Source organism: Myiozetetes cayanensis, unplaced genomic scaffold (genome assembly GCF_022539395.1).
Source record: "Myiozetetes cayanensis isolate MyiCay16 unplaced genomic scaffold, myiCay2020 scf1, whole genome shotgun sequence".
In the NCBI taxonomy this organism is placed as follows: domain Eukaryota; kingdom Metazoa; phylum Chordata; class Aves; order Passeriformes; family Tyrannidae; genus Myiozetetes; species Myiozetetes cayanensis.
Window position 1 is genome coordinate 20,860,915 of NW_026086604.1, and position 23,829 is coordinate 20,884,743.

At 39.0% G+C, this 23,829-nt stretch overlaps 1 protein-coding gene across 1 annotated transcript; it reads right to left on the reverse strand.

The window, feature by feature from the left end:
* Positions 1-974: 974 nt before the first annotated feature.
* POP1 (POP1 homolog, ribonuclease P/MRP subunit) lies at positions 975-23,715 on the reverse strand. Its single transcript, XM_050316231.1, is given in 16 exon segments — positions 975-2,632; positions 3,402-3,466; positions 3,468-3,744; positions 4,574-4,728; positions 5,608-5,799; positions 7,152-7,267; positions 13,116-13,235; positions 14,174-14,285; positions 15,057-15,150; positions 15,275-15,525; positions 16,143-16,318; positions 16,609-16,696; positions 17,257-17,505; positions 19,889-20,064; positions 20,897-21,079; positions 23,494-23,715. Coding segments are annotated over 16 exon segments (3,000 nt in total). The 5' UTR covers positions 23,615-23,715; the 3' UTR covers positions 975-2,007.
* Between the last annotated feature and the right edge of the window lie 114 nt (positions 23,716-23,829).

A 23,829-nucleotide genomic window follows, 5' to 3' on the forward strand; every position in this document is an offset into this window, starting at 1 on the left:
ATGTTTTTTTAAAAACTAAAAACCTGGGAAAGATTCAGGGAACAAAAGATCTACAAGCAGAAAAGAAAAAATGATAGCTTGGAGAAGGGGGGCTTCTCCTCCTTCTTTCTCACATACAAGCCAGGCCTATAGTGAGGTAAGAAAATATGTATCTAGTAAGATGAGGGAGGCAACGATGGAAAAAAACCATATAAACATCACCTCCCCTTCTTTCTTCCCATGAAGCACAGCTCTGGAAAGTGTGATCCTACAAATATTTCAGTTGGGCTTACAATTCAAAAGGTTCATTAAATCCGGGATTATTACCATGAGAGAACTTGATCAGAGCAGCAAGGCTGTAACATTTAAGGGGCTCCTTATTCACACATACCTACAGGCTGCAGCACTCACAGGGCCAGGAGTGTGTGAATCCCAGCCCTGCCAGCACCAAGCTTTTTCCTCTGGGGCCATCTGCTGGCTTTCCTGCAGATGCTTCTCAGGACTTTTCTGGGACGGTGATTGCTTTATCAGGTGCATCAAAGGTGCGCAGGGCTGGAGCCATTCAGTATGATTTCTCACGGACCTGTGGTCCAAGCTGTGCTGGAGGCTCCATCTCTCTGTCCCACATGCCACCCCCACTCCCACTGGTGGCGCACATTCTACAATCCATCTTCTGAAGACTTAAAAAAAAAAACCCAAATCCAGCCCCACTTCCAATACTTCCCTTGCAATCAGAGATGTTTCCCCCCCCCTTCCCCATGTGTGTGCTATATTTAATTCAGAAATGGTCCTAAATATTAATAATTTTGAAGGTAAAGCATGCTAACTCCTTCGTCCAGCAACTCCAGCCAACATTAATCTATTTGCCTAAGACTTTCAAACAAAACTGTGAGAGAGAAAATTAATTTGCAGACTGATACTTAGAAAGACAAAGTCATTACTTATCCATGTTTAATTTCTCTAATAATCAAGCTTAGTCAATAGACTCCTGACTCAAAAATAGATTACATTTTTATTTGTACATGATAATTTCAGGGTAATTTTACAAACTGGCATATATTTGTATCATGTTGCTACTAAACTTCAGGGTATTGTAAATTCCTTTTCAAGCTGCTTAACTCAAGAATGGCTAGATGCTTAAGGCTATCATTAAAAAATCCCCAACAGAACACCAAAACCCAACAACCTACACACGCTGTCCCAGTCAAATCAAACACCTTTCTCCTTTCATCCTCCAGCATACTTTACAAGTTTTGACTGAACAACAATTCATGAACCGTACTGTAACATCAAGAAACTTTCAATCCTAGCACATTCCATACAAAAATACTCTCATGTTATAAAGAAGAAAAATATCCCCTATTATTAACAGAAAATGTATGCTGACCCACCACCAGAAATTTGTATCTGCAAAGCTTATTACCTTACAGACTGGAGAGACAGACTGATATGCTTTTGATTTTAAAAGCTCCAGTTGCTATAATTCAAAATTATATAGCTGGGCTACATATTATTTGCATTTCATTTAAGCATTCAACTTCCTGTTCTAAGTTTCTCTACTTGGCTCCTCTGCACTGCAGCCACATATATTCAGATACGAGGAATCAGGAAAGCCACTTGCTATATATACTGGATCAGATTGCATGCAGCTACATGTGGAAGTGCACTGTGAAGTTACAGTCCATCTGACCAAAGGGTTCTAAAATGGAAATGATGGGTTTCTGTATATTGTTACAGCATCCAATGCTTTGAGGAGCAAAATGAAGAATATGCTTTTTTAGAGATAAATAAGATCATGATAATGACCTGTTAGAAATCCTTAACAATGCAGACATCAAAAGTAATACTAGGTCTGTTTATGCATTAGTTATTTTCTTGAATAATGCTAAAAAGCCTTTTAATTATTTTATAATCTTAGAGATGTTGGGGCTCAGAATAACCTCAAATTTGAGACAAATTAGAAAGGTCACAGAGTAAAAAACAGGCGTTCTTTGGTATTTTTGGCACTCTATTGCATTGCAATTCTACTTAAACCTCAATATTAAGCCTTGCAAATCTGTACTGTAAAGATGCTGGAGTCCTTAGCAAAACAAGACCTTTTTTATCTGCTGGCTGGTTGTATAACATATAAATTAACCCTGTCAAGCTAACAAAACCCAGAGCTTCTCCACACCCTGCAGCCAATGAAAAATCCCCTCGAGTGACATATCCCAAGACAGTCCTGGAGCAGTGCGAAGTAACATCTGGGAGAGCATCTGACCAAAGACCAAGAACTAGGTCTTTATGGTCTTCAGCTGTGTCTTGATCTGGAATGCCCTTTTTCTTCTTCTTTTCCTCTTTTTGTCTCTTTACCTTGTCCTTAAATATGTCACGATGTTTTGGCTCTTGAGGACCACAGAAGAGTTTGTCCTTGCTTAGATGCAGCAAGTCATCTTCTGTTGGGATGCAAATCATGGCGTGTAATTCAGGGTTCCCCTTTCTCAGGAGTGACAAGTTGACCCAGACGAGAGCCCTTGGATAGCTCATCAGGATTGGCAAAAAAACGTCTTCAGTCATTTCCTTCTGTCCCAGTCGAGAAATAAGACGGATTCGCCGATCTTTTCCAGCAGTGGGATAGCACCAGGCTGATAACTGCATTAGTAGTTTCTCGCTCCTATTAAAAATTTTCAAAAATAAACATCATGGATAGTTATTAACAAGCAGTACAACAGAAATCCAGCACCCCACATATCTGTAAGAGTGGACTAATAAAAGCCTTGGGGTTTTCAGATCACTCAGCACAAAAAAAACATGGGGGAGTGGAATTCATGTGTCTTCTTCAGAAGGAAGGTGACATTACTTCTTAAAACTCCCAAAACTTGTTAAACCACAAATACTCTAAAACCTTCAGTGGCATTAATGCAGTTCAGAACTTCCAATGTTTTCTTCCCTAGTAACTACACAAAAATTAAAGACTTGCATTCAGGCACTTTCCAAACACTGTTGCTGCCCTCATGCGTTGCACTGGAATGCAGGGGATTCTTTATTTTCTTTAGAGTGCAAGAACCTCCTGTGATGATGTGTTACAGAAGAGAATGCAAGACGATTTTCACAGCAACAGTTTTAAAATCAAAAACATGAACATCTAAAAGCTCCATCCACCTGGAAGTAGCCAGAATATGCCAACTTTAAGAACACAGTAAACTCCAGAGTGTTATATTTAAAATAATTTCAGGAATTTACTTCATCTAGTCACTAAGTTTGCTGGGGAAAGGCAAAGGACTTCCACTCAACAGTAAATTCTGATCCTCGCAAAACTATTTAATCTCACTGTATTGGGATCAAATAATTCCCTTATCTTAATATTCAAGGCTTGGCTCTTCTTTTCCTCAATTCAATAATTCCCAATAAAGAAATAACATGTGTGTATCATTTTGACATACCTGAGAACAATGAAGTCACTTGTCTGAGTTTCATCTCTCTCACCAAGGTCTTGGGTGCTTGTAACATTCCTCTGTCTTTAGGGCACCTTCAGAACTTGTTATTTCCATGGTCTCCTCTACCTCACCAGTCTCAGGGGAAGTTTCTCTGACCAGTTCTGCTTTGGGGTCACAATCATTATGCCCTTCAGTTGTGCAGCACTCAGGTTGTGGCAAAGAAGGACGTACAAAGCCTCCTGAAGCTTTCATTCTTCCTTCCCAGTTCTTTGTCAGCTGCCCCCAAGGACAGATGAAAGGAGACAGAGTGCCCAGCTTGACATAATTTGCCCTTTTTGCAGGTGGACGTCTAAATAATACATCAAGTAAGTAGGTAAGAATATTTCTTTCCTGGGCCTTTATTCAGTACTTAGCACTTCAAAAGGCTGTCTACTTTTTCCTGCTAGTCTAATGATGTTTTCTATTTTCAAAATCAAGTATTTAGAGCAGAAAGTTAACTGTGCATTCCCCTTTGTTATCTCATTGAACAAGAATTTTAAAGTTACAACCTGGAAAACACTGTTGTATTTTTGACAACCAAATCCTTTCAGCTACGCTGGAAATGTCTGTGTGCTGTGATTGACAACACCACCTTTTCCTCTGAACTCCTCCTACATTCCCCTCCTAGCTTGAAGCAGAACCAACGTCAGCTGGTGCAGAGGACACTTCCAGCTACTCCATACTCATGGTTAAGACTTTTGTGTTTGTTGCAGTGAATAGGAAGGAAAACTTCAGAATACCTGATATTTTAAAAGTACACACTGAGATGTACTTCTTAATTCACTTTATTCTTTAACACTTGGTATGTGCTTTGGTATTCTGCTTTTACATTCTCTTACCTCCTGCCTCACTTGCTGCTTAGGGAACTTGGAATAGCTTTGTTTATTTTATTGTTTTACAGCCTTGTTATAGTCCTATAACTGAGCATGTCCCTGGGAATAGAATGTTTTAATTCATATGCCCTGTAGCAGAGTTCAATATACCTAGGATTCTTTTTATAATACAAGATTTAATGCATTAGTGAAAGATGCCAATATTAGGTTCAAGTTTAAATGAACACAATGACAGATAATTAAGGGAATATTTTAAGTAGTATTCATTTTTGTCATTCTTGTAATTAATTTTTAAGTTAATATTACCGTTTGAATTTTTCAAGAAGACTCGTTTCCAGTTCTTTGGCAAACTGCCTTCCTGCCTGGCAGTCTGGGAAATCATTGGGAATGTGAGGTGTTCTTTGATATTCGGAATGCATTAATGCTTCTTGCAAGCCACCGACACGTACACCTTGATATATCTGTTATAAAAACCAAACACCCAAAAAGCAATGTTTGTACTGATTCCAAGTTCCTAACTGAAACAAAACATTAATGCTCCAGAAGGTACTGCCTTAGAAAATTGAAAGCCTAACAGTTTAGCTTTCAAAAAATAAAGCTAAGTATGGTTTCTACAGTTCTACATGCCTATTTCAACAAAAATGTTAGCAATGCTCTTTAAATTTAATTCTGAAAAACTATCAACAAAACTGAAAATAATTTCACAGGTTCTGATCCTGTACATTGCCAAGAATGTTGTAATACTTCAACAGTCACTGCCCAATCTATACCACACACAGGTATCACTGCAATTAATGCCCCTGCACATTCAAAAGCATAAATTTAACTGCAGAAAGATACTAAAACTGCCACCTAAACATTCAAAGCAGGATGCTCCAAACAGCATCAAAGGAGTATTGAAGCTTAACTCAAACTCTGTGTTTCAAGCTCTCTCCCAAATCAGAGGCAACCAATTTGTTGACAGAGGTGGAGATAGCCAAGCTGGAAATAGATTGGCAGCAGGCACCAAACCATTTCTCTTTAGAGGCATATCCCTGCAGAAACACAAAACCAGGGACCTACAGCTTCAGCTTCCTCTGCTGACTCCCCACTGATTTGCTGCTTTTAGATGCTACATGGGCATAGCACCCAACAGAAGATATGGAAAGCTATTTTTTATTTTTAAGGTTTCAAGGCCAAGCTTCAGCCATCAACCAGTTCATACATGCTCTTTTATATTGGGGTTTTGATCCTGTAATTGTGAATTGGTTATACAATGTGAAGTATACTCTCTAAAATCAATTAATCTAAACCAAATTATTTGTCATATTTACTTGCAATTTGGCATCAAAGTCACTTACAAAAGGAATCCAGAAAGCCATGCCCCAGCCCTTTGGGAGATAGATATCCCAGCCACTCCCCCATCCTGGTCGATCTTCTCCAGCCATTTTCCCTGGCTGCTGCACCAACAGTATGGGAATCTTAGATTCACAAGGACCCAAATCAAGGTGTGATCCAGGTACCAGTAACTGAGCTCTCATATGGTTTAAATCCTGAGAAGGAGACATTTCCCAGAAGTTAGTAACCATTCTTTTTCCCTCTTTCCCATACTCTTCCAAGATACAGAGAAGAACTGAGCTTACAGTTAGAAAACATATGATAGTAATACACTACATATTTTAACAGAATTTTACCAGGGTATGAAAAATTATTTTAGAAGAGTATTAAACACCCTCTTTCCCCTCTTTTTACTTCTGTAGTCCTTGATGGATGAGCAGGTACTGAAACTCAGGGAAAAAACAATGTACAACACAGATGAAGGAGGAAAAACAAATAATGCAACTTCGTATTATAGATTTGTGCACAAGACTAGACTGAACAGGTGCTTTCAGACAGTTTGTCAATACACAGAGCAAATCTGAACTACATCCAAAGAGATGGGAAGAACATTTGGTCATGAAACAGTTTCACATAAAGAATGCTGGCACCAAGGCTTTGTCAATCACCAGTTGTTATATTCCATTGTACCACATTAAGAATATATTTATAAAAACCAGACCATCAGACTCCCTCTGTTTTATAAGGTAAACATCAAATTTCATGACAGCATGAAAAACACTGTCATCCACAAAAAGACTGTGCTGATAACTGTCATGTGCTAATGCAATATTTTCCAAGTACTCTGCTTTTTTTACACTATGTCAGCCCGTTTGAAAGAGCACAAATCTAATTTTCGTAAAGAGAATATTTATACAGATCTTTCTGCCATACAAGTGTTTACTCTTTCTGATTACAATAGTGCTGAAAATTTATCACCTCTTGTGACTGAACCACCACATAAAGTGCAATTCACTCATGAACTTTATGGGCTGCTCCTCCATTGTCAATGAAAATGTCAAGACAGATTTCAAACCAGCAACAGCAAATTTAAAGCTCTCTACAAATCACAGGTTATTGCCCAGAATGCCTACAGCATAGTGTCCTGCACTTCAGAACCAGAGGATTTATTTCCTTCCAGCTTCCACGGTTCTTTCATCAGGAGAATAATCCTGGCTACGAGTGAAAGGCCAGAGCCTCTCTGTGCCACTTATCCCTCTTATCCACTGCACTTGAGACAAGGTGATGTAGGAAAATCCAAGTTCAAATTCTTCTGATAAATAAACCTACAACTATTTAGTCCTGTAGACAATGCAATAAGGCTTTCTTTTAACCAAAATTGTGAACAATGGTTGTGCAAGAACATTATACAAAGGCTACAAAAAATCACTTCAAGTCAGCAACTGGATACTCTGACATTAGGAAACTCCTGATCGACCTTGGATTTATATAAGTCTCAAGAGCCTCTTTCTATAGACTCTATGGACCATTAGCCATTTCCTCTGTGGCAATCCACCTACTTAGTTACCTGCTCTGAGATTTTATTTTCAGTGACGTTCTTACAGATGTCCTGGTCCCAGATAAAGCTGTGAGCACAGTCTACGGGTACACCCTCCAGGTACAGCTGCCTAACTTTATCATTATCTAGAAAAGAAGAGAACCTTTAAAGAAAATTCAAACAATTTTTGTGGCTTAAGTATCAAATTTCCAAAATCATTCCACTATCATAAGTAGCAGACAACCAAGGAAAGACTATTAAAAGCTTAACAAGCATCATTGCTTCTGGAGTAGGTTCCTATCATGTTTTTCCAAGTATGAAATAAACTGTTAGAAGAACTAACCTGGCATTTTTTTACACGTATTTCTTATTACAAATAACATCACCTTTGGCAATCTAAATTAGATCTTTACATGCCAACTTTAACGTTCTGGAATTTGACCTTTTAGGCGGGGTGTGAAACTCAACAGGTTTGGTGAAAATCAGGAAGAAGAACATTACAAAGCCTGAAATAAGTCTGCCTAAGTAAACTTGTAAGAAAAGTGAGTATTACCTTTCAGAAAGGTACATACAGGAAATACTTGTATGGAAATGACTAGCATGCAACTACTTATTTAGCACTAGCTTTCCTCTCTGGATCTTTTCAGAGTGCACTTCAAGGAAGGGACTATTCTTCCTTATGTCTGCACAAATCAAAGTTGTGTACATTACAGAAGATAAATAACACTTCTAGCTTTAAAACCGATTGTTGAAATATTAAATACCCTCTCTCTTCTTCTGGTTTGCAATCTAAGCAAAGCAAAGAAAGTGTATACCTACCTTTAGTGATCTGTGGATTAAAAGCCTTCAGTGTACAGTATGTAATGCATGTTGATCCATATTTTAAGTAAAATAATGCTTATCCATAAATAATCCAATGAACCTATTAATAGTTCTGTGATTAAAACTTTTGAGTGACTGCTCCTCATTTTGTCATCTACAAGGTCTTACACATTACAGGAACAGAACATGTCAGGGTTCAGTTGTTTTTTAAAATTACTTAAGTCTTTTAAAAATGGTTCCACTAATCTTTCCAGGTAACGTTGACGAAGACTCGAAGCACAGAAGGCAGGGACTATTCAGTGGTAATAACAATACAACAGGCACTGTCAAACATAACTGCAATAACTGTTTATTTAAAATCCATACTCTTTAAGATGTCCCCATTACTAAAATTTGCAAAATCCTTTGCAAGAAATATTACCGATGGCACCATTCGTTCAGTTTCATGGTGTTATCAAATTGATACTTGCCACGTATTCTTGCTAACAAGTTAGATTTATGTGAGAGAAAATGCTAAAGAAGTTATCAGATTAGGGTGACATTCCTTCAAAATAAGAACAATACAGCTAAAAAGGAAATCCTTGCTAATTAAGCCAGAAGAACTCCTTCTCACACCAAAAATTAAGGACAGGAACCTGATCAGGAACCTAAGAGAGCTCAACACTCCTAGAAACAAAGCACATTTTGTCTGAAGATACAGCAAATATCAATGCCCCAAAGGAAGAAAAAGATAGCAACAAAACTATATGTGATGGTGGTGGGGAATTCCTTCCTGACTCTTATTATGTGACTTAGGGCACATAATTACAAGCAAACATAAAGTAAAGAATGAACCTTTTCCATCTTCTGAACAAAAAGCATTTGTGAACACCAGAATCTCTTTATGTTAAATTATTTAAACATGTTCTAGTTCCTTCTACTGTAAATTATTCACTGTAACTTTTTCTGCTTTTTTTTTAACATTTCTTTTTATTACCACAGTTCAGGCAGTCTATGCTTGTCATATTCTTGGAGTTCTTTACAATTACTGTATATTATAATGGCATAAATATTTTTTCCCACTACAGAAAGCCCTTTGAAGTCAGTCTCTCCATCATCATCACACATCCAATATCTTCCTTACCTTAAAATACTCTTCTCTAGCCTGGTACATTCTTCTCTTTAATCCTCAATGATCTTGTAGTATTTATTCTTTCTACTAACCATACTGTGATTCAAATCATAATCCCAAACCCTCACACCAATCCTTATTTCTTACCTCTCTCCCGGTTTCTTCAGTCCACATTTTAAGATTGCTGGGGAAATAACCCTACTGATGAAGTTGCTGATGATAGGGAAAGATGTTGGGGTAGTATAGGAAACAGGAAGTTGCATTACTAAGCACAGCAAGCTCAGTGACAAGCTACTTCTGCTGGTGTCAGTGGTGGTGCTTAGACAATACAGGCAGCTAGAAGGAGGTTTTGCTCCATTTCAAGCTGTTATTCTGATTTGCATAGCTGATTATCTGAACAGTCTTAGAAGACAGGCCTAAGAGTTGAAAATTCTCCTTCCTCCTTTAGCAGAAAAAGAAAGGCCAAAAATAAGCAGTTTCAGAGTCCTATGTACATAGGGGTGTGTGTATCAGGACAACTGAGGACAGATACCTAAACCTGGCAAGGACCCAGGCTGTGTGTCTGCAGAAGGAACTTCAGCTCATGTATCTTTCATGGTGTATTTTCCTTCTATGCATCTCATTCATGCATCTATATGTATCATTTAAAAGCTTCAATATACTCCATGCTGACTGGTTTTTAAGGCAATGGAATTTGCTTTCTCCCACAGTAAATATATATCAAAATGTCAGAAGTGGAGAAAAGAATAGCACTAATTTGCAGTCATGTGAGAATTGACTGCTTACAGGAAGCCTTGAACTCCAGAAGGCATAAGGCTGCTGAGAAGGCAGTGAAAAATGACTTATCCTCCAGCCTGAAGAAATGAGGACAATGCTTTGATTAAATCCCAGCTTTCACACATGCATATGCATTCAAGAGTGAGAGTAACTGGGAAAGACTGAAGTTACATTTGATTTGTTAGCATGTCACCCACAGGGAAAAACTACTCAGGCATAACTTAGAACAGCATTTTGGCAAAAAAAAGCAATATGGGCAGATATGTAGCAATTTTACAGAGTGCAGGTATGACAATCCATGAGCAAAGATGATGGCTGTAACTTACTTAAACACACTTGACAAACAAATGCAAATTAGTAAAGACTAATAAAATCAGTTAGCTTTTATATGACACTGAAGAAAAAGAAAGGCTAAATTACATACAGAATCTGCTACCATAAGCAAGCAGTGGCATTTCAATCTTACTAATACCAATCCTAATAGCACTTGAGTGTCTGGGAAGCAAAAGGGGGAAAAAAGTGTGGAATACAGAAATGGTTCCCTTTTTTTGCTCAACCAAAATGACATGTCATTAATGCAAATGAATGACTATTAACATTTTTTAAATTGAGATCAGCTTAAAATACTACCACATCTGAGTAAGGCTACAACACAACCAAGGCTCTGAGGGTTTATGTAGTTCTAAGGCTCATAAAAAGATCTTTTTTTCTTACAGAAGGGGAAAATTAATACCACTGAAATGGAATTACAGATCTTAGAGAAGTTTAACTTTTTTCTAGGTGGGTGTTACTGTGGAAATGTTGATAATACTATTGCTGTAGTGATGTATGCTATGTGCTATGATTAAATTCCTTCCTTTTCTGGTTGAACAAATTTCCCTTCAAAAAAGTGAAGAGGAGGACAGTCTCCATTCCCGGGTTACTCCTGGCAAAAGAAGCAGTAGAATGAGGGGACAGAATAGATTGGAAAAATGCTAATGAAAATGCTAAGTCAAACTAGAATAATCCTCAGGAATACATTGCTTTTGATGAAATTCTTGCTGGGTATTACACTCATCTGATTCCACGTGTGGCCAATAATAGAGTCCTAGGGAAGAGTACATCACTAGTACACGACAACAATCAGTACATTGTGTTGCATTTCCTCACTCTGCCAGTTCCTTGCCTCTTCTGACTTACAAACTTCTTCAGTTAGAAGTGATTCTTTTGCACTGAGTGGCCTGCAATAGGTTCTCCTTCATATATTTAACTGATTTTAACTTCTGCAAACCTGCCAGGCAACCAAGGAGGCTTACAGGAAAAAAGAATAAATCAAAGTGATGGACTTGGCAGTGCCGGGTTAATGGTTGGACTTGATCTTCCAACTAATATGGAAGAATACTCAGAGGGAAACAGGAGAGTGGCAGTTAGACCCCAGTCTTGAGATATGAACTACCGTGCCATAGGATTCCCCACTGCACGTGTAATAGGAGCTTGTAAATAATTCTGTAACTCCTCCCCCACAGCATTACGAAGTCACTTAGGTGGGAAATGTAAAAAACAGCTGCCACTTTCCCTGCTAAACCATCAGTCCCTCCTACTCTCTCCCTAACTACAACAATGTAGGGCTGTCCTCTCCTTTTCTACTCCCTTTACCATGACATCCTTTTGATTTTCTACTGGAAGACAGATGTATTGTCTGTCTTCTTTCATTCTTCTGCCTACTCAAACTTTTTAGTCATGTGTAACACTAAGTCATTTAGCAGAATCCAAATTGGAAGTTATTAGGCAGTTTACCTTCCCTTGCTAGCTGAACAAGGACCTTCTCCCTCTCCTGAATAAAGGTCAGAGAGGACAGAAGCAGTTTTAATTTAATTTCATGATGAAACAAAAAAAAATACTCAGAAAAAAACCCCAGAAAGCAACACCAAGTTTTCTGAGTACTTGTGGTTTGGAAGATTTTTTGTAAGTGAAGGATAACCCCAGGTAGAAAGATCTTGAAGATGGACATTTCTAGCTAGCCACAGGAAAAACCATACAGGTCCTCTTGCCTTCCTATCTTACATCATTACCTCTTTACCAAGGCATCCTTCCTGAGGGACAAACAGCTCTGGTATACTTTTAGACATTTCCAATACCTAGATGCCTTCTCTTGATCTTGCCTCCTTGAACACATCTTCAGACATGGGAAGCAGAACGAAGGGAGTCAAATTACTTTTTGCAGTTGCTAACTCCTCTATCTGCTCAAACCAGTATCCTTAAACAAGTGCTACATTGCTCACCTTACTTCCCAGAAGGAAGGAACCAAAGTAGAGGTCATGTATGCTGCAGCATTTCCAACAGGAACATTAATGATGAGAAAGTTAGCTGAGAACTAATTAACAGAAAGGCTGTTCCACAGTGTAGAACAGGAGGATGTAAGAAAATGAAAATAACAGAATTGTGCAGAGAGCTAAAAGACAGTAACTGAAGTAGGTGTTCAACCTGATTTAAGTGAAGGGTAAGACTAGATTATTCTAGTGTCTTTCACTAGACACCTCACCAAGGAAATTAAGTATTTTTAAGTCTCTGGAACTTTCAACTTTTTCTGTGTGCTACTGCTTGCTAGCTGGCTAGGATGTTTCATATATTAGGTCAGACAACCTGTGTCCACTCAACCTAATTGGGAATGCCTACACAGCACTGTGCACAAACCCCACTGTATATACTCTTGCACATTTTTCAAGAACATTCACATTTAGCTGAACTTGAATTTTGCACTGAAATAAAAATTTCAGAAGTCTTGCTTGCATCTTTCATTTTTTAGCATAACCAGCATCCTGGCCATCTGAAATACTAATCCTGCAATGGTAATATTTTTTCCCAATGGAATTAGAACCTTCATCACTGTAGGACTATAAACCAGAATAGCAGATATCTTTTTGGAGAGATAAACAGCATCAGGAAGACTAAACAGCAAACAAAAACTTACTAAGCAGCTTTTAGCACCTGGATGGCCTTGCCAGGATTCGAACCTGGATCATCTGTATGGTCAGACAGAGGCTTCCACTGAGCACAAGACCAGCTTTGGTGCATGTCCCTCCCTCACAACTCCTGTTCTAAAACCTATGCAACTTTCAAGCTGTTTCTGTTCTGCCAGGGGCTGTGGAAAGGGTAAGGAAACATTCTGAAAATCAAAAGCTAGAGGAAAACAGCAAGAGATAATCTATAAATGATGACAGTAAATGAAAAGAAGTGTAGAGAGAAAGTGAAACTCCTCCCTTTATCAGTTCCACAAGCAGCAGAATATAAGCCAGGCATTTTACCTTGGTATTTTTCAAAGTCAGGCACGGCTTTTGTCTTCTTCTTTGGCAAATTGATTCGAGGATCTCCAACAGTTAGGCCAAGTATGGTACCTGGTGGCATTTCTGATGGTGAACTTATCCCTTTAAAACACACAGATGAACAATGCCATGAAAGCACCAATTGTGATCTTTTTTTGTGCATTTTTTTACTGAAGGGATGTGACACCACTAAGCCAGCAAAGCAATCCAGAGTACTCTATTTAATGCTTTGAAAACTCACCAATGCTTGTTAAATGTCCAAGACCAAGAAATCAACAACAGCAACGCAAGACTTAGTTTGCATTTAGTTTCAAGCATAGAAGTGAGGTCATGCTCACCGACTCAATTCATCCTTTGCATTTGGCACGTATCGAAGAACCAGCAACCTTTGTTTTATACTTGTTTTCCAGAGAAAGGAAATTTAAAAATGTTTTGTAAAAGTTTTACCTTATCTCTACTTAACTGCCTCACATTGGATAGACAGCGAGCACAGTGTGAGATCTACCAAAGCCAGTTCCTTACCTACTTCAGTGCTAGAAAGCGAAGAGATGTTGTTAACTTTATGATACTTTGCAATTCAGCCAAATATACATCTGTTAATTAGAAGCAAACATTTGTAAAGCAAGGTATAATACTTTCACTTTGAGTAGAAGACTACCATTTTATCTGGGGAGGTATTGTACAACTTATTGTCTTAATTTGAGCGTATGGGGGGAGAGGATGAGAGTGTACATCAGACTGTATATCCCATCAGCAATCTCAAATCTAAGTTCAGGAAGATAACAAAAAAGATTCAGTTTATCTATTAAGAGTTTGGAGTACACAGATGATTTAAATTCCCTTAAAAACTCCGATGTAACATTTCTCAATTCTTTGTCCTGCCATGGTAATTACCTAAGTACATTCTCAAAGGCATCACTCTCTTGATCATGCAAAAAATAAGCATGTCCACACTGAAGTCAACTCATTAACATGCCAATTCCGACCACGAGATTTTAAGAGTTTCCCTTTCCTCCCATAGCACCCACATGCCCAAATACCTTCCAGAAGCTCAAAGATAGCACTTTGACATTGATGAAGAGATACTTTTTCAGAGTCCTTGCAGTTTTCTACCCACCAGTTATTGCGTTCTGTCTCTGAATCTGCCATGTCCTGGAAAACAACACATCTAATTAAACTCAAACGGTTATTTATTACTTTCTATCAGTATGAGTTCATTCTCAGTTTGCCTCAACCACTACAGTCGCTTTCTCTCCCTTCATGTTTTAAACCAAAATAATTTTTTCCTGATGCAGTGTAGTCCTATACTTTACACTAATCCCTAATAAGCTGTTCAATTTAGCCCATGTTCCAAAAATAAACAAAGCACAATACTTCCTAATTCTGTCATTATTTCTTACAGAAAGTCAGAAATTTCATGGCCCCCATCATTTTTACTGCAAGAGACAAAAACACCCCACCAACCATTAAATCCACAGTGATACTATGTGCCAAGAGGCACACAAAACTCCCAAATCCTGGAGAAACTGAATATTTGATTGAAAACACAAAAAAGTTTGCCCTTCAGTTCTAGTGCTCTAGCTCATTGCTTGAGAAAATGGTCTAGGGTTTGTCGAAGAGAACATGAATTATTCTGGACCTCTCCGCAGAATACATCACTACAGCAGAAACAACACAGCCTGCTCAGCAGCACCATTGGTTTTATTTTCTTTCTACCCCCACTTAAAATCCAGATATGAGTTCTTCCTGAGATCAGCATTGATCAAGAGACCCAATGCAGAGAAGCTAACAGAGTAATACACAGGTTAGCCTTCATAATAAGCAAGGCTAGATAATTTACGGTTATTTCTAGCCAAAACAAGCTTGCACATGCTAGGAACATTACCAAAATTACACTAAGATCCAAACTGCCAATTTCCTTACTGTTTGGACAGAAGCAGCTTTCAGGGTCTCTGTAAGGACCGAGTGTGATAATGGGCCAATCAGCCGGTATCTGAGAATCTCCATGCTTCTGTCACTGAAAGAGAAAAATTTCAGTTAAGGTACAACACACACTCTTTTTCCCCAGTATACCATTAAGCCAGAATTCAGCTATGGTATGTGGTTATAGGCCACAGTTTCTGACTCTACTATGAACAAACCTGATTGCAATACCAGTAGTCTGTGAGATCCAAGAGTAGGACTGGAATGGATCTCTAGTGCCGTCACCAATTATTTTTTTCACTGGCACAACTTTTTCTCCTTCTTTATCCTCTTTCTTTCTTTTCTTGCCAGGGCACATAACAACCTCCATTTGTTTTTCCTCTTGAACTGATGTTGTAACAGGCTCAGTAATACAGATTTCTTCAGGCTCTGAACACTGAAAAATTGCTTTTAACTCCCTCAATATGTCCTTAAGAAAAACAAAGTTTGGATTAGGATGATATGCAGTGTACTGCAAAACTTAAGTATACTTTAAAAAAATTACACTCTATTATTCAGTTTTCCTATTTGGATTTAAAGGAATAAACTTAATTCTGCTGAATTTAAGGGCTTGTTAACAAAAGCTGAAAATAACATTGAATGTTACTAAGAATTTGTTCTCATGCAAATTAACATAAGAAAAATTGCTGGTGCACAACATTTTACTTTTTAAAATTTTTTTAAAACTTGATAGCTAAGTATCAGGTTATGATTACCTGTGGTGATATTAACCTTAGCCTGTTGGGCAATGGAAAGGATGTGAATCAAGCAACATCACACTGCACATGTATCCTGAAGCAAGTGACTCTACAAAATTTTTAACAAGCTCAAACACTAAACACCTCAGCAGCACCTACCTTCTGTACCACATGTATAAAAACAAGCTGCAGAACATGAATATTGTTACAGTGGAAACAGTTTTCCAACATTTAGTTCCTAAAGTCATATATTATATCCAACTCTTCCATACTTTTCAAATGACATCTTAAGCATTAATACCGTGCAATGCATAAAGAAATAGGAGTTCAACTATATAAAAAAACCCACCTGCTTTAGAGCTGGATGCACCCATATCCACAACTGTCTGTGTTCAGACCCATCTCTGGGTCTCCAAAAAAATGTAACAGGACCAAGCATGTCCTCAGGATAGCGATCTGCTCGGTAGAGATACAGGGAACCCTCAAATCTTCCAGACAGACAACTAGCTTCTTGAAATGTTAATCCTAAAAGAGATGACACTTACTGAAAAACAAAATAATCTCTTGTTTAATAAACAAAATAAAATTGAAAGTCAGTCTGGTTGTTGAGTTGCTGATGTTGTACCATAGTTAGATTATTAATAAGCAACTAGAATGTCTAGTCCTAGTATGATACATTTTAATTATGTTTTCCACCCAAAATCACAACTCAGTATCAACTTTGTTACTGAGACTGGTACATTATAAAAAAAGGAAAGTGACAGGTCATCCTTTAGTGTATTCAGAATCTTTCTTTTGAATTACATAAATTTTACCTGTGTCAATGCTGCACATTCGACCAAGTTGCTTCAGAAGTTCATTCTCTTTACCAGTCAACTCCAGGCAACAATAATACGATAAATCCTGAAACAAGAAGACAGTGTTAAAGTGAGAATAACTCTTGAAAGTGAGTCTGTTAAGAAAGGACCAGACAGGGCTTCACAATTTACACTGAAGTATTAACTTTCCATTCCCCTAAATTTGTCAGAGAGAAAGGAAAAATGACTCCTCCTTTTTAAGTCAAAATTGTTAGTTATAAGAGCTGACAGGTATTTCTCATTTGAGGGCCAACCTGCCTTTCAAACCAACAGACCTAAAAGGACATGGAGGAAAGTGTCTCTCTTCAATAGCATCCTGCTTAGGAAGATGATACAGGGTTGCACCTAACCTCTTGGATCTTGAGAAGACTGAAAATGTAGTTTTTCAGTCATAGTTACCATAAGAGTCTTTTAAAGATTCATCTTGTTCTCTCTGATACTCATCACCTTTAATTACAATTATAAAATCTTTTATTTCATATTTAGCAGTTTTTTTAACAGCTGACGCAACAATACTTCAAAGAGACAGAAATATTAATCATAAATGAAGAGCTGATTACTTCACCTTGGCAAAATAACAAAAAAAACAGGTGTAAAACGCTGTACCTGAAGAAGGCAATGTTTTGTCATGGCTCGGTAACAAGCCCTGTAGCTCTTCTCTGTAGGGCTGTTTCCTAAACAGTATCCCCATTTCTTTACCATGTGAAATCTCTTTGCATGCCAAACGTGTGTTTCCAGCCAAATATTCTTTCTTTGTCTACGATTAAACTCTGCCACCAAATTTATGTGGCGCCTTCTGGCTTTGCGGCATTTAGTCTTTGACTGTTCTTTTTTCTGATGCACAGCTTTCTCTGCCTGTTTTTTAAAAGAGAAGATGTGGAAGTAAATCTTGAGAACAAACTTCTGAAAAGAAAAAGGCTGAAATATAATGATACAGGAAGCACTAACATTAGGTTATATTTTATTCTGATGTTGGACAATTCTCGAGGGTAACTAACACTTTGAAACATTCTACACAAGCGACATCCATAGAAGTGCATCAAGGTTTGACTGAAACCCGTACATAACACAAAATCCCCACACGTTCAGAAAGTTAACAGGGAACAGTAAGATCTGCTACTTCCTGTCTAAGTTTCTGCCACACATCAGTATATTCACATGAACAAATTCATGTGACAATAAAATCACCTGGAGATTTGAGCTCCTACAGAAGCAGTACGGACTCTCAGAATGTCAGGTAGGACCCTAAGGGTTCTACAGTACATAGAAGCAGGCAAGAGAGAACTATGGTGATATCTTGGCCAAATTTTTGATAACCAGACCCAGTCAATGTCTGAATTATTATGGGTGAATGCAGGGCTGGAGAGGAAGGCTTGACTCAATCTAGCATTTGATTTGTCTTCTTGTGAAGAGAAGTGGTAGAAAGAAATAGGGACTGTAAGATACAAAAAGATTCTTAGGATATCCTTTGTAAACTCACCAAGAAACAGTTGACAACAGACCACTGGTTATAAGAATAGCAAAGGAAGGAGAATCCTAGAAGGCTGGTTCCAAGAACACTGAAAACACTGAAGCAACCCACAAAAATTGGGAAAAAAAAGAAAATATCTTCCCTATCAGACCCATCATTCCACCTCAGAGAAGGTAATACAAGCCACTGGATCAATGGTAGGGGACTGGTTCAGAAAGGCAGTTAGAGAAAAATGGATGTGGTACTGTAGGTGAAAAACATACATATTTAAGCTTTTTGAAGAGATAAAGAGATGGTCTGGGTAAACGTTTAGATGAAAACGGTCAAGGTGAAGGATCTCAGACAAATGAAGAAAATGCAGTAGAATTGAAACAGATAACTTTGAAGATGCAGACCTCAAACACTGCAAAGTAATAGACAGAACCTTTACAAAAGCAAATAATGGAGATATGACAAGCTGTAGAAAAGCATGAAATAAAACAGCCTGTGCAATCACACAAACTACACCAAAAGACCTGAAGACAGAAAATACAGAAGAAATACAGCTGCACCAGGGCTAATTAAATTATCTCAAATATCCAGGAGTTATACATGGAGTGGAGACAAGGATGGGAGAGTGTGAGCATGTACAGAGAAGTTAGACAAGCTGTCACATGAAAGGAGTTAAAAAAGCAGGACACAAAAGAACATAAGACATTACAGAAATCTAGATTTAACAAGGATAGAGCACATAACTAATTATGCAAAATAGCCCACACCTTCTTCCTTCAGTTCTCAGAAAACAGGCCAAACTGCATCTCTTGTCATGACTGACAAAGCAAAAAGAATGCTAACCAAGACAGTAAAATAAGAATTATGGGTTTTGAAGACCCAATAAAACAAACCCTAAGAAACATGCAGTTGGTGTATGCAAGGGAAGTACCCAAAGTAATTTATGAACCATTAACAATTATCTTCAGGAACTGAAGATGAAGCGATAAGGTCTCAAAGAACTTAAGAAAAACAATGCAAGGGAAAAAAAGAATGCAATAAATGTGATTATCAGTCAACCTTAATACACAGAAAATTTGCCAAGCAAACTTGATCACTTTAAAAAGTCTCTAGAGATGATAAAGTGATCAATGTGAAACATCAGAAAGATTATTTCCCAATAAAATCCTGCTAAACCAATTTTTGACTTTTTTTTTTTTTTAAACATACACAAAGGCCACAAGGGGTAAGGAGCAAGTAACTCCATAGGCACTTTCTGACTAAATGTTGAAATACTGACACAAAATGAGTTTCATGAGCTACTAGGAATAGTCAATAAGTAAGTCTCAAGCTGCATGCAGCCTGCCAATAACCCCAGTGTACCTCCCACATTTGAGCTATAACACGGGAACCGTCCATCAATCATGCTGGTTTGAGCCAGCAGGGTCACACCCTAAAACTGTGGTGGTGCAAGGCAGACAGGTCTTACTGAGGACTCCTGGACTACCTGACACCAGCACACTAGCTGAACAAACCCTCCTGCAGTGGGCCCTTTTAACACTACTCTAATAATTTTCAAGATGTCCAGCAATCACAAAGCCAAGTGGTTAATGAGACCTACGTGAGGTAACACCTAAAACTGAGGTGTTTGCATTTTGTATCCAAATGTCACTCAAACTTTAGGGTACCCAGGGAAGTTTTGCAAATAATTACATGTCTTAACATTAATAAATGTACAGCTGAACACTGTGCATTAGCTATGCCCACTACATCAAACACTGTAACATGCACTTATACCTCTTTCCTGGCCATCTCTTGGAGCCGCCGGGGTAGGCGTTTGATGTTGTGACTCATTGCTCGCCTTCGCATGTGCCTGGGTAGAGTCTGGAAAACCAGAGAGTTTGAAGACTTCTGCGAAACTGCTTTCAACATGGCACTGATTTCAGCAGCACGAGCTTGAGCAAAGGTAGACACTAGAATGAAAAGGACTGCATCAGAGCATGACAAATGGCAAAAAACAAAGAGAAGGATACTGTACATAAATTATGGAATTACTCCCAGTACATCAGTTCAGTACCTTCTTAACGTAGAAGTACTACACATTATTACTGAAGAAATTTCAGTTCTTTAGATATCCTGAAGCTTGCAGATATGTTCAAACTAATATTTACACATGAATGAATCCGAAAGCCATGGTATATGAAGTCCTATTTGCATGAAACAGTTCTTTGTTAAATTAGAATAAAAATCTTTTCAGATCGTATTCAGAAAGATGAAAAGAACTTCAGCATGGAAAAAAAAAAGGAAAAAGTAATCACTTTACAGACATTACATATCAAGTAAAAATCCAGATCTTGGTCTTGTTTTAAGCTTATGAAGGTCTATCCACTATCAGAGCACTGCCACATTTTGCAAAGCTAATCTGCTCTCCTAAATAAATGTTGTATGAGACAAAAAGCTGTCTTTAACTTACATCATGGGTAAAATCACTCTCACTGGCTACATTAAAAGCAGATGACTGTCGGTACTCATTTTGCTGGCAAACAGAAACCAAAATGCATATCCCTCACTACAAGCAGGTGTAACTTTTCAACTCAGAAGTCCAAAAGGACCCATTGAACAACAGCTGGTCATTCACTCCAGTCCACAACTACTTCTGTGTTTTAGAGAAAATCAGGAAAAACAGAAGAATATAGAATCAGTTCTAATTTTTGCTCTTGAACAAAAACAAAGACACACAGCAAACTTAATCACCAGCAAAAATTGTCTTGGACATAAAATTACGACCTTCTCATATATACAAACCCGTTATGTATTTTGGCATTTCCTCAGAAACGCTCTGGCATCCTCCTTGCCATTCTCCTCTTCCTCTAGCTCTCTCTCCTCTACTTTGCCCTTCTGAAAAATATTCGTCTTTCCTGTAAGAAGACCCATCTGACTGATTTGAGAATTTCTGCTGCTGATGCTGCTGCTCAGAACAAACATCTCCTGGAAGGTTTAGAGATGAAAAGAGGTTAAGAGAAATGCAAAGTAGTATGAGTAACCGATAACCCTACAGTCTTTCCTCATAAAACCGCAGCGCAGATTCCTCCTATTATACTGAATATACATAACTGAAAAAGCCATCAGAAATCAAAAAAAGTTCTTTCTTATAGGAATAAATAAGAATTTTACACTGTCCTGCAGCAAGCCTGCAGTAGATTAAGTAACTTTTGCCTATTCTGAAAATGGTACCCAATCCAGACTTTGCTTCCAAGAGCCTGACTTGGTCCATGCAACATCAGTAGTGATTTTTATTATTGTCTAGTTAGAGATTTAGTACAAACCAGGAGTTATTTTTTCATCTTCCCCCTTGACCTTTGTTCCTGTAAGTAAATGTAGTCTTCTCTGACACTATATATCAAGAGTGCTTAGCAGTACTTAAAGTTGAAGAGGGTCTTGAAGTCCATATTCAGTGATTAGTGTATATTCAGCCTAACTAATACTATATATTAGTTTAGATTACTTTATAGTCAGTTAAGTCTTGCTTAGGATTTCTAGTATAGCTTGATTCTCAGGCTGTTCAAGCTGGACAACCTAACTAAAAAGGGCCCAGACAGCCATTCCCATCACCCCACCCACTTCATCAAGATGAGTGCTTGAGAGAACATGGGGCCATATAGTTCAGGGACTTCTCTAGTGAAAAATCAATCTGTATGTGCAGAGAAATGGGGTGAGATAAGCCTGTCCTTTCATCCCAAAAATGCTACCATTGGCATGAAGAACAGCCAGGAGCAGATTCACCTCCAGCAGCATCAATTTATGTGAATTAAAAACAGCAAAGAACCTCCTTTTTCCATTTCAAAAAAGCAAGAAGCTGAAGTTTTATGTTCAGTAGCAATGCTGTTACAGGCTGCTGCAACCACAAATCAAGCAGAACTGCAGCAGTACAGCTAAAAAATTAATTTAGTGTGGAAAACGGGTATCAGCTTTTATGCAGAACAACTCCTTTACCTAGTTTTTCCACGTGGCTGAGAGAAGCACTGTCCAGGCACTGAGGTGAAGGTGAGAAGGAAATAGTTAGGAAAGAGGGATGGAAGCTGCCTCAGACAGCAAATCTGTGTAGGCTTACAGCCCAAAAATATCTCATATCACAAACACACCCTCTCCATAGAGGAACTAAAAATTTTAATCAGAATATGGAAGAGTGTTTCAAAAAGCAGTAAATGACTTAACACCTAAATAAAATTTAAATTATTTCAGCTTCTATGGATATTCATAGTTTTATAACTCCTATTTAGAATTTTTCTTTCCTCTTTCTACAAAATAGCCCTGTAAAACTGAGATAGTAACACTACCAAAGAATGTTACATGGATGAAAATCCACTCTATTTAATAGAAAAACATAACCACGTAATCTTAGAAGTTCCCTGCTACAAATAAAGTTAGAAAAATGTGTTTAATCTGGCAGTACTGCTGTAATGATATTCCAAAATATTCAGGCATGACTGAGCATAATTTGCAATGTCATTCTGTCTGCTTAGGAGCTCTTCAGTCACCTAAATACACTGTGACACTTGAGTATTTTTTTTGTTCAACCACAAAGATGCAATTTGTCATCTTTTGAAGGTCTCACAGTAACAAGCCCTTTCATGTGTGGTGTTTATATGTAACAAAATATCTAAATGGGAGGATGTGGGGTGGAAACTGAGGTCCAATTGAAGCATACAGGATGCATGTCAAAACACAGACGAAAAAAGCATGTGGCACACAAGCTGGCAGGATTCTTCAGTCTTCAGCTACAAAGGTTACCTGTGAACAAAATGCTCCAGCAATGACTCAGAGACACTGCCACTTCAGGGACAGGCCCTGCTGCCTCCTATCAATACCCTTCCATAGATACAGGAGCCACAAGCCCCAAGAGGCAAACTGGTCGGGCACGCTGATCTGAGGGAAAACCAGAGCATTTATCACAGCACCAGAAGGCTAAACTAGTCCCTTCTGCAGCTCCGAGGTCTGACAGAAAAAGAGGGGGGCCGCTGGATGGAACATAACATCCAAATTCATTTTAAGACTAGGAACCACAAGGATTTGTTGTGTAATCTAATGAATGATACAGAGAAGCGCATATTCCCAGATTTGTCAGGGTCGGAAGGGACCTCTGGAGATCATCCGGTCCAACCTCCCACCTCAGCCAAAGCAGGGTCACCTAAAGCGGGACACACAGGAACGCGCCCTGGTGGATTTGGAATTACTCCAGAGAGGGAGACTCCAGGATTCTCCCATACTAACATGAATCCCGTACTAACGGGATTTATGGCAGCACCAGGACTAAAGGAGTCTACAACAGGGGACGAAGCCCTGGGTACTCCCACGGCGGGCACACCAGGGCTGAGGGGACGGGGAGACCCGGCCAGCCATACCTGGGGGAGGGCAGGCTCTGCTCCCGCCGCCGGCGAAGGGCCCCGGCTCCGCGGGAAGCGTCACGCTGGCCGGCTGGTTCCTCATCTTCTTGGCCCGCTTCTTCTCCCGCGCCCCAGACATCGCCGGCGGGGGCTGCCGAGCCTCTGGGTAGCAGGGGGAGGCGAGGAGGGGCCGGCGGGCAGTGCAGCCGCGGGCACAGCGGGCACGGGCACGGGCACAGGCACCGCCACAGACCCGGCGCTCCCTCGCGGCGCGGCCTCCACCGGCACACGCGGCTGCCTGCACGCAGCATGGCGCATGCGCATCCCCTCCCGCGCGCAGCTGCGGGAACTACA